Here is a 15,872-nt window from a genome sequence, read left to right on the forward strand (position 1 = left end):
TGGTCTAAAGAGCCCTTCACTTCAATTACAGTTTTAATTACCTAATGGAGAGGGTTAGATAAGTTATTTGCTTCTGGAGCCTGCAAGTCAAGATTCTGCCAAACATATCTGCTTGATTCAGGAAATTCTTTCCATCAGTTTTAAAAATCAGATTAATAGCTCCAAACATGCAATAATGATTCTTTAAAGCAAAAAGCCAGCCCATTCCAGTAAAAAAAAGTTTGAATTGCTTTGAACATTTGTATCCTGAGAATTACCCACAAAATGAATACAAACTCTCCTCTATGGTGCCAGAGAACATGTAGGTAAAACAACAAATGTGTATGATCCATAAACCATAAAGAACCATCAAACGTAAAATATTATTTTGATAACATATTGTTCTTTATGGTGGTTCTTTTCAACAAGTCTAAAGGAGAAATTCTGCTAGATTTCCATATTCTTCTAGGATCTGCACAAGTCACTTACCTCTGTCAACATTAGCCCGCAGAGAGGTGAGCATGCCCTCAGACACCAGGGTTTTATAAAGAGCACCTTTGCAAGACCTCTCGGATTTCCGGGAGCCACAAGTCTCTATTTTCCTGTGACAGTCACTGTCCTCAGGCTTGGCCTGTCCCGACAAGCTGGGTGGTAACACATCTTCCATGGGGGTCAATGGTTCTGCTTTTATACCCTCTGGCACCTCACCAGAAATGTTCTTGCTGGCGGAAATACTAATGAAATCTGGAGGTCTTGACTCTTTGGTGGTGTCTGAGGATTTCTCCTTGGACGTTTTCTTCTCTCTTGATTTCACTTTTTTCTTTGGTGGCTTGGCATCCAAAATGCTTCCCTTGCCACTTGAGGATGTACGGACCTTCTTGCGAGGAGATTCTCCAAGTTTCTCAATGCCCCAGTCTCCCTTCGCCACGGCTTCAATGGTGTACATGACACTCTCGATGTCAGACTCCGAGGACTGCCTCTTTTTGCAAGTCTTCTTGGGTGTGGATTTATCATTTCCATGCCGATCCATTTTGCCTTTCTTCTTTTTCTTTTTTAGCTTTTCTGGTTTGTTCAACGCTGTGGGATCCTCGATGATCATAATTCCATGAGGATGGCACATGTGATCCTTTCTACTGGGAACATCGCTTATTATTATCTTGCTACTGGCAGAGTAAGAAAAATCAGGGAAGTGACTACATTTTTGATCTTCCTCTAATTCTTCCTTTTTAATTTCTTTGGGATCTTCCATTTTTAGAGCCATTATATCATCCATTCTCACCTCCTCGAAATTTCTTAATTCCTTAGAATCTCTTATGTGTTCTGTAGCTGAATTTTCAAATTCAGCTTCCTTCTGTAACCTGGCTTCATCTGTCTTCTCCATTCTTATTTCTCTTTCTTCCTTTCCCTTCTCCAATTCTTTAATTCTTCCGCCATCTGATTCTTTTGCTTTTACTAGCCTTGATTCCTCCATTTTCACCCCCTCTGACGCCAGGCACATCTAAACAGTTAAAACAAAAATGGGAGAACAGCAAAAAGTATCCTTATTATTCTATACTCAAAATTAGCTTGAACTTTTTAATTATATCCTTTTATACTTCAAACTTTACAATAATCAGTCCACTTCTTAATGAAAGGCCTTAGGCATTATGATATATTCATTAAACTCGAGACAAGCATACTTCCGAATTCCCCCTTTCTAGCTTCACTGGAAGCTTTTCCTATGAAAACAAGATTTGGTAGGAGGAGGACGGACCCAGGGCTGAAGGACTGCGCATGAATCTCAGTGTTGCTCCGTGCTAACTTCGTACCTAGAATGAGTCATTTCATCCTCGCTCCTCTGATGGTGAGGCTAGCCGTCCCTGAGGATTCTGAGGTCTGACACAATGTACTTAGGGCAGTACTCAGTGAATCATGCCAAACTCTGTTCAGATGTTCACTTTTTCTTTTCTTGGGGAAATGAAAATAGTAACACTTTCTATCTACCCACTTGAATTAGATATGGTAAGATGATTCATTAAACAACGACAGAAGGTTTTGGTTAATGAACAAAACCTTATGGGTCCACAAATGCTGACAGACAACATGAAGATCACAAAAGTTCTGAAAACTAAGTCGTGGCATTTTTAAATGGATTTGGTGGCAAACTCAATCTGATCCAAACTTACTTGGCTGCAAATTCTGACCAGAACTAATGTGAAACGGCTTAACATCTTAATTTATCTTACTTAATGACTATTCATACACTTTTGCTATCAGAATCTTCATGTATTTGCATATGTATTGTGGGAATTAATTGCATAGTGTAAGATACATATAATGTATCGTTTTCCTAAAATCTGAAAGATTCTGAACACCAAAACACATCTGGCAGCAATTTGGTTATGTTTTTAAACTCCCCAAATTTCACATATAGGACATTAAAGGAGAAACTTGCCATCTTCCCCTCCAGCTCCCAGGTACCTCAATACTTCAATCTAAAGCTACTTTCTAGAAGGAGAAATTACAACTTGTAAAATTTATTTTCAATAACTGGGTTTGCATTCGTAAGCATCCCCTGCAAGGCCCCTGAGGGCCAGGCCCTGCGGAGGACACCATAGATACAGAGTTCAATAAGGCCCCCTCTGTGCCTTTGAGGAATTCATCCTGAGGCCAAGGGCAGCACAGGAATTTTTAGCCACTACTTGTTTTATCTATTTTGTATTAGCAACGCAGAGGAAAAAGAACACTGAGGATTGCTGAGTCCCAAATCAAGCACATGAGTAGCAAACTGATTTTTTTTTTTTTTTGAAAAATCACCTTTTTGTCTTTTAATACTTGTTGTTTTTGTGTACTTTTGGGGGAGGAAGATTGGCCCTGAGCTATCTGTTGCCAGTCTTCCTCTTTTTGCTTGAAGAAGATTGTCACTGAGCTAACACCTGTACCAATCTTCCTCTATTTTATGTGGGACGCTGCCACAGCATGGCTTGATGAGGGGTGTAGGTCTGCACTTGGGATCTGAACCTGTGAACCCTGGGCCACCAAAGCAGAGTGCGTGAACTTAACCACTATGCCACCGGGCCCACCTCAGAAAAAAATCACCTTTTTATCAAATGGCCAATTGTCAGGGATTGTTAAAGTCTGTAAAATTCATTTTTTAAATGGGTAATATATTCAATTAAATATCAGATGCTCTTCTAGCTCATTTTTCCCCTTAGTACTTTCAGTGGATCTCAAATCTTTCTGCGAGAATTACATTATGATTGGCAAGTCTGGAAAGAAATTGGAGAAGGGCTGGAGAGAGGCAGACAGAGCAAATTCTTAAAAAAAATGAACCTGACAAGAGCACTGGGCCCTTCAGATCATTTGGAGGGAAGATCTGAAATATTACGGATCTACAATGGAGCTGTCTTTTTCAGGAACTCATGTCAGTTAACTCTCAGACCTCAGCAAGTAGTTATGAAGACTGAGAGCTTCCCTTTGTCAAACCCAACCACAAATAAGATCAAAGCAAAATATCCTCTTAAATTAATCCTGAGACATTGATCCATTTAATCTTCTCTGCATGTTTTACTCCCATGAGAGGAGATGTGCTGTTTTTTGTTTTTTTTTCTTTTGATGAGGAAGATTGTCCCTGAGCTAACATCCGTGCCAATCTTCCTCTACTTTGTATAAGGACACTGCCACAGCGTGGCTTGAGGAGCGGTGTGTAGGTCTATACCCAGGATCCGAACCCGCGAACCCCAGGCCGCTGAAGTGGAGTGTGCAGACTTAACTACTGTGCCACCTGCCTGGACCCAGATCTGCTGTTTTTGTATCAATTTTGAAATAATTTTTATTTTCCTTTCTCAATTATCCTGGCTCTTCATGAATATTACTATCCTGTGTGGGGAGAGAGACTATACTAGTTCTAGAAAAAAGGGCTGGAAAGGCCTCGAAGTATATTTTACGGTTTTTAGACCAGTGTCACTGTGGTGGCCTTTAAGAAATCATTTTGGGGACCTTCTACCACACCGGTGCAGTTTTCACAGTGGGATGCCAACAGTCTACAACACACAGGTTCATCTTAGCAAAGCTAATAATACTTTAATACTTTGCAAACTCTATTCTCTGCTTCAATATATTTCACAATGATTCTCCTCATCACCTCTGATAGGATTCTACAGCTAGGAATGAAATGGAACAAATGCAGACACTCACTCCAGGGACATATTCCGGGAAATAGCATAATAATTCTTGTGAAGGTAATTACACTGAGCACCAGTCATGCTTTTCTTCCTTGTTTCAGACTCTTAAAAAAAATTTTTTTTTTCACAAATAGAGTATGTTAATCCTAAATTACAAGAAAAACAATTATATTGCTGGAAGTTAAACTATAAAAATAAAACAAATAACTCCGAATCAATACCTATAAATCACAAATCTCAGTAACCAAAAACCAGAACACACACAAATCAGATCCTCAGAGTTGAGCGTCTCCCGGGAGGTTATCTAATTGAACATTCTTCCCAATGCAGGAATTCATTTCACTGCAAGATTTCTCAGAGTTAGTTATCCAACTTTTTGCGCAAAGATAATGACCATGTTAGAAGGCAGTGCTATTTGAAATTTTTAAGATATTGAGCAAAAATCTATCACCCTATCAGTCCTAGTTGTTCCCTGAGCCACAACAAGTAATCTACTCTTTCTCTCATGTGACGGACTTTCAAATCCTGGAAGACAGCCTTTATGTCCCCATAAGCCTCTTCCCCTGGCATCATGTCCCAGTTCCCGGAACTGCTCATCACACGTAAAGGCTTCCCGACCTTTCAAAAGCTGGGCCCCGCTTCTCGAGATGCAGTCTGTGGTCCCGAAGTGAGAACAGGCTTTATGGAAATAGGCTGGTTCATAACCAAACACCACAGCTTGCTTGCCTAAGACCACACAATGAGCTACGGAGCTTAGACTTCAACCTAGATGAGGAAATAAAGGCTGAGAAATGGAAACGGTACATCTTCCACTGGGCTGTTGTGAGGCGCAAGTGAACCAACATGTGAGAACACAACCTGTCAGTGACTTCACAGGTCGGTCTACCTGTAACCAGCTTTACAATACTGGGGTTGGGGAGCACTGATGCTTCACTTTAGCAATATTTTCCTTAGATTAAGTTCCTAGCCTTCCTGTGACACTTTAGATGAGAAGTGGAATTATCTGTCAGTTGACAGGGACGTTACTTATCTTCTAATGGGGTCCAAGGATGAACCCCCCCCTCCTTTTTTTAAAAAACAGGTCATACTTCTGGTTTGTATTGGGCTTGTGGTCAATTAAAATCTTGGATTTCTTCACCGACATAATATGCTGGGAAGCTTGGTCTCTTCCATTCTATATCTTTCTATTTTTAGTTCCTCGGTACAAAATTTCCATTTTTCCTTACAGTTTATCCTTTCAAAATTTGATTTAAATTACCCTCCCGCTTTATGTTACAGACACACTTGATAAAGCTTATATCTTTTTCCAAATCTCTGGTAATAATGTTACATAGAATACGGCCAAGGACACAGCCTTCTGGAAAACCTCTAGAACCCTTTCATCAGGTGATTTGAACGTTAAGAAACTTCAGCAATTTAAGAAAGTTTTATAATCCAATCTAAATTTCCCCTTTTTTTTCCACAAGGACATCATAAGATTATCCGTCAGAAGTCTTGCCAAAATCTGGATACAGTAGGCCAGCAGCATTCTCTTAGCCTACTATATAATCATACCAAATAGAGAACAAGGATGGCTTATGCACCAGCCAGGGTCTAACTAGGCAAACAGAAACAACTTAAAGCACATTGAGCTGAAGGAATTTAAGGCAGGGAATAAGTTGGTTACTCAGGTCATGAAGAACTGAGACACCCAAACAAGAGGTGGTGAGGGAATTCAGGGATTAACAATAGCAGGAAGCCACAGTAGGGACGAATGGGGGAAGGGAAGATGGAACCACGGTGGGCCTCTCTGGAGGGAGCTGGACACAGGGAAGAGATGCTGCGTTTGCTCCACCTCCATCTCTCATCTCCCCTTCCCTGCTCAGCCAGCCTCTCTCTTCCTCCATCCCCTCATCTCCCACTAGTGTGTCGCACTGGCTGAATCCAGCTGGAAATCAGGGGACACAGGAACCCAGGAAAGGCAGTCTGTAGCCACCTGGCATATAAGCCAGCACGCAGGGCAAACAGACTCTGGGATAGCACATTTGTCAATGATTTTTTAGGGGGAGATTTCGATAATTCCCAATTTTCATCTTCTTTTCTTAGTTCAAACATTATACTATTAGAAATAATTTTCAAAAGTTTCTACAAATTAACAGTCTGTATTTCCACATGACATAAACAGCACCTGGGAACAGCTATGGATGTAATAACTCTTAGAGGATGCTGTCATGCTTAGATGTAAGCAAATTCTACACTCAGAGAGTTTCAAAAGGCAGGGACTCTGGAGGCAGACTGGCTCTGCCACTGATCAGCTTATTTTCTCTAAACCTTTCTGTGCCTCAGTTTCCCAATCTATAAAACATGGATGTTAGCAGCATTTGCCTCGGGAGTACTGTGAGGGTCAATGAGTTGCACATGTACAGTACTTAAAACAGTGCCCGTTACAGAGTAAGAATAACATATTGTGACAACCATCCCTCGGGGGCCTTATACCATACAGAACAAACGTTAGCTGTTACGAGTAGTAATAACATTTGTATTGGTATCATTAGTAGCATGTCATGGCCCTGGCAGACTAACAGCTTTGCTCTAATTTTTCATTCTAGGGCTGAATGACTCTATAACTGGGTGGCGGGGGGAAGCATATACAACAAAATTAGATTCAGGAAGATCTTAAATCAGTTATCTTTCAAGAAGCAACTCTTCATAAACATATAATTACGCTCAGTTCTACTTTTGAGTACAAGCCTATCTACTCGCATCGCCTTTTGGGTGCCTATACCAACACTTTAGTGGGACTCAGGAAACAGCACAGAAACTATATCACATATATCTGCAGGGACATGTACACGGATAAGCACAGAGTGGACACAGAAGAACACAAATCGATGTGAACTCAAGTGAATAAAACTGCACTGTGGGAAGCACAGAACTAATGTCTGTTATTAATTAGTCAAGTTGCCCTTAAGAGAGGGTTCACTGTTAATCAGGCCTTGAAACAGAACATGCCTTAGTAAATGACAATTTATTCTTCTATAATCATTTTAAATGGAACAATAATCTCCTTTAAAAGTGAGAATGTAAAGTCATCTGCAGGCCACCTTCCGGATGGAACTCCCATGGCTGTATTTAAGGAAGATAAAATGCGAATGTTTTAAATCAAATGTTGGGCATAAATATTTGATATCTATTGTCTGTTCCTCAGGTACTACCGTATTCTTTATAACAGTAATTTAGGGGGCACAAAATGTACCCTGTCCACCCTTGCATTCTCCTCCCAGAATATCCTAGTACCTTCAGAACGAAGGCATTCAACCACATAATTGCGTTGAATTGAATGGTTCATTAGTTCCAAGGTAACTGATGAGTCTTAAAGGCATTCTGACTCATACCAAGAGTTACTTTATGAACCTATAAAAAACAATGCTAATTATGACCTCGCCACTGCCTGGCCTCGACCAGCAATCACGCTCTCCTTACTCTTCCCAAGAGCACCAGTGAAAATTAATCACCAATATTTTAAGTTTACCTCTAACAACTAAAACCACACTAAGGGTTCTCACTGTTTGGCGCAGTCAGAATGGCCTGAAAGTGACGGGCTGGAAGAAATGTAACTCGTTCCCAAAAAACAAAAACCACTATGTTGAAACTGACATCCTAAGGACGCACATGTATAAAAAGTCCTCCTCTTCAAAATGATTACAAAGAAAAAACGCCACAGGAATACTGAGGAGGGGAGATAGAACGTGCAGTGGAGGGATGACTTTTTACATTCCTGGGTCCAGGGAGGCCGCCATTTTCAGTTCAGCTAAGGTCACACCTTAGGCTCCGGGCTTGTTACTGGGGACTCAAAGATGTAATAAATCTGTGCTGCATCAAGCTTTGATCTCTTTGAATCAAAGACATTTTTAAATATGTTCCTTTCTACAAATGTTAAGATACCAATTCAATTCTTCAATGTGTCCTGCTTTAAAAGACTGAGTGAAATGACCAGTGACAAATAATTAATCATGTGTACAGCAGGCCCCCATTATCTGAGGGGGATATGTTCCAAGACCCCCAGTGGACACCTGAAACCGTGGATAGTACTGAACTCCATATATAGCATGTTTTTTTGTGTACGTAGAGACCTATGATAAAGGTTAATTTATAAATCAGGCACAATAAGAAATTAACAACAATAAAATAGAATAATTAGAAGAATATACTGTAATGAAAGTTATCATAGATCGTAGCAACCTCAGCATATGATTTTTTTTCTTTCCTTATTATTAAAAGATGAGAACTTTCATCTTTTCACTTACAGGAAGCATGTTACGCCTTCTCTTTGGCATATCTGAATTGCCAACATCACTACTCTTATGCTTTGGGGCCATTATTTAGTAAAATAAGGGTGACTTGAACATAAGCACTGTGAGACAGCGACAGCCGATCTGATAACCCAGCCAGCTACTAAGTACTACCAGGCAGGTGGCCTACACAGCTGGATCCACTGGACAAAGGGAGGAGTCATGCCTCAGGCAGAACAAGATTTCATCACGCTACTCAGAATGGCCTGCGATTGAAAACGTATGAATTGTTTGTTTCTGGAAATTTCCATTTAATATTTTGGACCGCAGTTGACTGCGGGTAACTGAAACAATGGAAAGTGAAACCGTGGAAAAGGGGGGACTACTGTACTAGATAAGAAGTAGACGCCCTTTCACTGGTACAAAGAAATGGGTAAGAAGTTCCAAAATGTACCCTATCATCATTTCACTCCTAATTATACTTTGTCTTTCATTGTCTATTATAAAAGAGCCAACCTGATTAAAAACAAGACAGTGTAAAAACAGACCCACTGACACTAATCAAGAAGTTTCAATTTCACAATCTCTGCTTTTGAGTACAAAACGAATGTTTTGCAGCCAAGGTATGTTTACAATCATTTTGTACCAGCTTATTATCTGCCACGACAGCGCAGACATAACCCTAGGAAGGCATTTAGCAGTCTTTTCCAAGATGTGCATTTCTCCCATAATTAAATAAAACCAGAATGTTTTTGCCATAAAAATACACTGGCTGATGGTTTCAGAGAATAAAGAATAGCCTCACTGCTAAGAAAATTCAATTTTCTTTATTATAAAAGATAACTGGCTGCAGAAGAGCAGTCTACGTGTCTCTTAACACTGAGATCTGGGCGTTTACTATGCGGTTTGCTGAAACAACTGGGCCAGGTGCAACGGTGGTTCAGATGTTTCTCTTCACGCAGTATTTCTTCAGAAACTAGACCATTTCTGAAGACTCCGGATGGGGTGAGGGTGGCCTCTGCTTCTTTGTCTTTTGTTCACACTAAACACCCTCCCAGTTCTTATAGATACTGGAGTAAATTCATCTTTACCTATTTGATTTTAATTATAAGGAGTTTTTGAAAGTAAGAATTAAGAAAAACTAGGGACTCGAGGCCTCTGAAAAACGTCTTCATCCTTTTTTAATAAATAGGGGTAATGACAACTTTTTCAATTCCCTGAGACCCATCAGACCTGTAATCCTGCTTCTTACATATGATGAGTATATCCTCTTTATTCAACTTCACCCGAACACATAACTAGCTTCATGAATCATGATAAAGAGGAAAAGAACAACGCAGACTACGGGTACCACAGACTCAATTCAGCACTCCCGGGGGCACCATCTTCCATCTTTCTCTCTTCTAGGCTCAGATGAGCTCGGCTCTCTGCTTTCCAAGCTCCAATCTTGACCTAGCTGGCAAGCCTCTCCCTCCTTGACTCTCAGTCTTGGATTTCTTCAGCTGTCCCTTCTCTCTCAGCATCTTTCTCCTCTTCTTTTCTACTATCAGGGCTTCCTCTTTGTTCGCAAACACCCAGGCATCCTGAAGGAGGGCTCCAAGGTCAGGGTCAAGCTTCTGGAAGCCATTCTCTCCCACACACTCAGGTTCAGAGTTGGAGTCGTCTCTGACTCCCCTTTTGCTTTGCCTCTCACATCGACTCAATCACCAAATCCAGCCGAATCCCCCGCAACCTCCCTGGTGTCTTGTTTCTGCCACCCTCCTCGCCGCCAGCTCCCCAATCCTGCCTCTTGTCTTCTCACATGTGGAAGCCCACAGAGGCATTCCACTCTATTCTACACACAGCAGCCAAGTGTCTTTCCAAGTGCTGCCTCCATCGCTGCGCACCCCAGCCCCACATCTTCAACTGCTCCTCATTATTTTCAAGTCTACACGTCTTTGCTTCACACTACACACCCTCCCAATTCTGCAGCTGCAGTCGACCTTCACCCGCTGTCACCTCCCAGCACAACAGCCTCTACTCCAGTCAGTCTGATGGATTTGTCATCCACCTCTCTCACGTCTGCCTGCCTTTATCCCTCTGCTGCATCTCCCCCATCTCTCTATTTAATTACGCATAAGTCACAATCTCCACTGCACATGGGTGGGTAGGTGTAAAAGAGGGCAGTGGACAAGTTTAAGTGGATGCTGGCAATGACTGTTGGCCCCAAGTCAGGGCTCAGCAGGAAAAGGAGAGGACGGTGACATTTGCACAGCAAACTCCTCTCTAAGGGGACAGCCACTTATTAGCTCTGACCCACTGTTGTCATGCAGGAAGCCTGGCCCAGTGTCTCCAGATCCCCTAAATTTTCATGGGAAGTCAGAAATATGTATTCATTTGAAATCCATAATTTTAAAATATTAGCTTCTAATTCAAACATAAAATGTAATACGGGTCAACAAATTGTGGGCCAAAGAGAGCATCTCTGCCAAGTTGGATGTGGCCCAAAGGCTGCTAGTTTCAACCTCTGTTCCTAAACAACTCCTTCATCGAGAACCGTCTTCATGCTTTCCCCCCTGTGCTGGGTCCTCAGATGCTCCTGCTAATGTTAACCTCTCCGTTTCCTGCTCTCACACGCTCACTTAGTGTATCACTCAGTACTCGGAGGAGCTTTGTCATTCCATCGCATGGTCCCCTGTGAAACCACCTGCACTATTTCTTTCTTATCCCTTAACTTTTTATACCTTATCTCTTTGCAACTGGAGAACAAGCTCCTGGAGGACAGGGGCTGTACATCATGATTTCCTAAAGCCTTCACAGTACCTTCCAAAGTATATTCACAGACAGACACTTATTTAAGGGTGTAAGATGTATTTTGGCAGTTTCAAAAGTACAGACACTTTTTTAAAGAGAAATATCAGCCCCATTTCTTTGACAGCGCCTTGAACAATCTGTCATCTTATTCAGCCATACACTTCTGTGTAGGAGTAAGCTGTCTTCCATAGAGCTTTCCATAACATGCAAACTCCTATAACAAGCAACTTGTACAGTGTTTTACATTCATCTAGAACAAGGGGACAGAAGAGCCCAGCCAGCCTGGGTTTCCACCAAGGCTCCAACACTTCCTGTCCACGTGACCTTAGGCAACTCACAACCTCTCTGCTCTTGTTTCCTAATGTGTGAAAGAGGAAGGACAATAGCATCTACCTCAGAGGACCTGGGGGGAGAATTCAGTGAGCACATGTAAGGTACTTAGAACAGTATCCAGCACACAGTAGACAATAATTGTCAGTCAATATCATCTTAGGTTAGATAATAAAACTTACCTGCAGATAAAATCTGCTACTAAAATTTATAATCTATTTTAAAGAACACATGAGATTATTTCAGATAAATCAGAAGTAAAACAAACATTAATACTTTTAGGCTTACGCCCCAGCCCCTAGTGGCACTCCAGAACACCAAAACCATACCTGGAGGTGAAGCACTCCTGTACCACTGACCTTGGAGAAGGCTCACAGGTTAGCTCATCACACTAAAAATATTCTACATCCACATGCAGGTGGCTTCAGTGGCCTCACTGTTACTGGCCTGGAGTAGAGCCTCAATAATCACCATTTGTTAGAATAAATGAATAAATTGCTCCACTTATTATACTAGGCAATCTTGGTACCAGAGAGCTTCAAGTTTAGAATTTTCCTTGCTAAAATGTACAGGTAAAGATGTCTCTGTGTGTCCTCCCACTACAGCAATTATTAGGATCTCTGGGCAGATGCTCTGCTGCCTTGTTCTTTATATGACCTAACCTAATTAATTTCAAAATGAAAGGAAACACAATATGTTACGGTACTTGTGCCAATTAAGTAACTGTTAACTGAACAGTATGCACCTCATGGAGGCTCCAACCTAAAGGGTTGTATTTTTCTTAATTCCCTGACCTCAGCAGCACTAAGAAATCTCCTTTCCTAGCTGGAGTAGATTCCTGAAAAATACCTGGAACAGATCCCAGAATTTTCAGGTCACTTTCAGCTATTAAAAATCCATCCAGTTTAAAATACCAATCAAAGGCCCGAGGCAGGGTCTTCCCCAGGGATCCCTTGGCTTTGGGGTCCCGGGAAATGGGAAGAGGGCCTCACAAAGCCAAAGTGAGATTGCAGGCCTGTCCAGGTATCTGTCTCTGCTGTTGACATCCTCCAATTTTTTTTCTTCGCCTGCTCTCTAGGTCTAGGAACAGCAATAAACTCATGCCTAAAACATTTCCTGCTTCTCGCGCAGAAGACATTTCGTACAAGCAACAGCCCCTGTCTTTGGGTGGTCTCCTCATTCCCTCCTTCTCCCGGGCCAGCCCACAGGAATGGAGTTGGGGAAGGGTGAGTGGTTAGTTCTTGGGTTTCCTCGCCCTTCCTTCATAAGGCCTAAAGCCTCTCGTTTAGAAGACAGGAGGAGGTTGGTGGAGGTAAACCTAACTGCCTGTGGTTCTTTCTTTCTTTTCCTGTCTGTCCTTGCTAATTCTACATCAGGCGGAATGACCTTGTCAGGGGATGCCAAGAGGCGGGATGATAGACAAAATACTTAACAGGCAGGGAGGCCAACTGATCGGAACGGATGTGGTCTCAGGGCCGGAACAGGGCCCTGGAGGCCCCTTGCTGTGCTCTCCAGTTGCTGGAAGGATCAGGGGGGCCCAGGGATGCTGGCAGAGTTGCTGCAAGCGTCCTCAGGGGGTTTGGGTCACAGCCTTTTTACTAACAAGAGGAAGTATTTTGGTATTTCAGTATCAGGACAGCTGTACTGGTGCAAACCAGCTGAACTTCACTCCTGCTTGTGGGAGCTCGTCAGTGTCCTGAGCAAAGTCGTCTCTGCCACACACTTCCTGATGTGAGAGACTGCCCGCGGCCTGCCTGCTGCTGCCCCCTCCTCATGACTGTTCCTTGGCTTCTTGCCTGATCAAGCTGAACGACTTCCTATTTGTCCAATTGACCCCTGGGAAACTCACACATCCTCATAGCCCCAAATAGAGATAGCAGCCAGCTATTGCAAGTCTCTCCCTGCTGCCCATTTCCTCCAGTTCTCTTTTGCCTGGTCAGACAGGTGAAAGGCAGAGCAACAACCTATGTCTTAAACACTTCTTGCTTCTCACTGAAGAATGAGAAGAGACTTCTTGCAGGTACCACTCCTAGTGTTTTTTTTTTTTTTTCAGTGAGGAAGATTGTCCCTGAGCTAACACCTGCACCAATCTTCCTCTACGTTGTATATGGGACACCACCACAGCACGGCTGATGAGCAGTGTGTAGGTCCGCACCCAGGATCTGAACCTGCGAATCCCAGGCCACTGCAGTGGAAACATACAAACCCAACCACTACACCACTGGGCCAGCCCCTCACCCCCAGTCTTTAAGAGGGGTTCCCTTAGAGTTATCTTCACTTTGCTTGATGGCGGCAGGGGTGAGAATGGAAAGCACTTCCTCTCCTTCCTCCTCAGGACAGCGTGAAAGGCCAAAATACTCCAGATGGCGGGAGAGCCTGTGATGCCCCACACCCACTGATGACTCGGGGGTAGCGTGGGCATGAGAGGAGAAACCCCTGGAGTGGCATGTGGGATAGCAGCTGGATTAGGCTGTCTCTATAAATCCCGATAGAAGGGACTGGCCCAAACTGCAGGTGGCTTCTTGGTGGCTTTCCTTTTGCAATGTGTGAATTTAAAGCTGTTTCTTCAGATTTCAGACAACAGCACCAATCCTGGGCAACAGGAAAAATCCTCCTCAATATCCTGTTCTATTTATTTAAAGAGGTGCCCAAAATAATTAAATATTATCTTTTGTTCAAGAAAAATGAACTTCCAATACACATGGAATAGAAAAGAAATGGAGGAAGCCTATTTCTCCCGGCGATTCTGTGGAGACACTGATGAATCCATTGTGCACGTATTGATGTCTAATTAGCAAGTGGGAAGGCTTGAGGATGCTATTGTAAAACACAGTCTATTAGCATTACGGCATCATATTCATGTGGTGCAAATAATCATGTGTGAAGATTTTCTTGGTAAATTATTTTTTAGCGACCTTGTTTCATCAAAAGCATACATTTTTACTTGGATGTTATAGGAAACTAAGTCTGAGTCTAAGCTGATTTGCTATAATTGGAATAGGCTTATTTCAGTCATTTTACCCCTTTAAATTATGATAGCAGCATTCAAACATCTGTTAAACCAGAGCATCTGTTTCATATTTGGGATGCGTCCCTACAAATTAGAAGAGTGTTCTTTTTAATGAGCTCTGATTTAATAGGGAATCCTTTTTTTATGACTGTTATGCTGAAGAAAGAAAACGAGACAAATTCATCTCTCTAGCACCCCCCACAGCAAAGTACCTCAAAGGTCCATACGTTTCTAACACAAAACTGTTAAATAAAGATATATTAATATTGACACTTTGTTTTACAATTTAGTGTTGTTTAATATTTTAAAAACTTATGTATATCTTTATGTATATGTGTACAAACACACACACATTTACACATCACCAGGAAATGCAGAGAGGGCCATATATTCATGTTATTCAAGAAAAATAATCACTTCTTCCAAACAAATTGTCTTGACGATCCACATAGTCTTGACGGTGCTAGACAAGTTCATGACCTCATGGTTTCTCTAAGACTTGTTTACAACTCTAACTCCAAAGACACACTTGTAGCCACATCTTGACCATTTTGGTTCCATCTGAACTAGTACTTTGCCACTGACTCATCCAGTTATTTTGTTTTGCTTTTTTTTTTTTTAGGAAGATTAGCCCTGAGCTAACTACTGCCAGTCCTCCTCTTTTTGCTGAGGAAGCCTGGTCCTGAGCTAACATCCATGCCCATCTTCCTCTACTTTATATGTGGGACGTCTACCACAGCATGGTGTGCCAAGCAGTGCCGCCGTGTCTGTACCCGGGATCCGAAACGGCGAACCCCGGGCCGCTGAGAAGCAGAATGTGCGAACTTAACCGCTGTACCACCGGGCTGGCCCCTGACTCACCCAGTTCTTTTTCAAACTATTTCCTGTGGTCTTCATACGTTTTCTAGTCATTCATAGCCCTCTGTTTGGGTCTGAATTTGTCTTACACAGGAGGCATATCACTTGTCTGACAACAACAGGTCAGTTTGTTCCACTGTTTATACAGTTCTTTACTTTCTTGGGCCTTTGTATTTTTGTATTTCTAATTTGAATCTGGCTAGACTTTAAAAGTTTAATCTAAAGATATTGAAAACTCCTATATTTTTATGATATAAGCTACCATAAAATTTTGAAAATGATAGGTCATCCCTTTAAGTTCAAAAAACTACACAGGATTTATAAAAGAACCCTATCACTCCACAAAAAACTTAGAAGGAACTCATTGGAAGGAAGACAGAGAAGTGAGAAAACAGAAAAAGTTTAATATAAGAGATTGTGGTCGCCCATTTTGTACCTCCTAATTTGTCTCACCAAAGAGAAAACTAT

The 15,872-nt window shown here is 42.0% G+C and overlaps 1 protein-coding gene across 35 annotated transcripts in view; it reads right to left on the bottom strand.

Moving 5' to 3' along the window:
* The window catches only part of BBX (BBX high mobility group box domain containing), a 263,283-nt gene that overhangs the window by 35,233 nt on the left and 212,178 nt on the right, over window positions 1–15,872 (bottom strand). For all 35 annotated transcript variants that reach the window (XM_070582825.1, XM_070582859.1, XM_070582826.1 and 32 more), the window contains one exon: window positions 469–1,477. In XM_070582825.1, the coding sequence (XP_070438926.1) occupies window positions 469–1,477 (1,009 nt within the window). The remainder of the gene's footprint in view (window positions 1–468; window positions 1,478–15,872) is intronic.

This window comes from Equus przewalskii, chromosome 18 (assembly GCF_037783145.1).
Source record: "Equus przewalskii isolate Varuska chromosome 18, EquPr2, whole genome shotgun sequence".
NCBI lineage: Eukaryota > Metazoa > Chordata > Mammalia > Perissodactyla > Equidae > Equus > Equus przewalskii.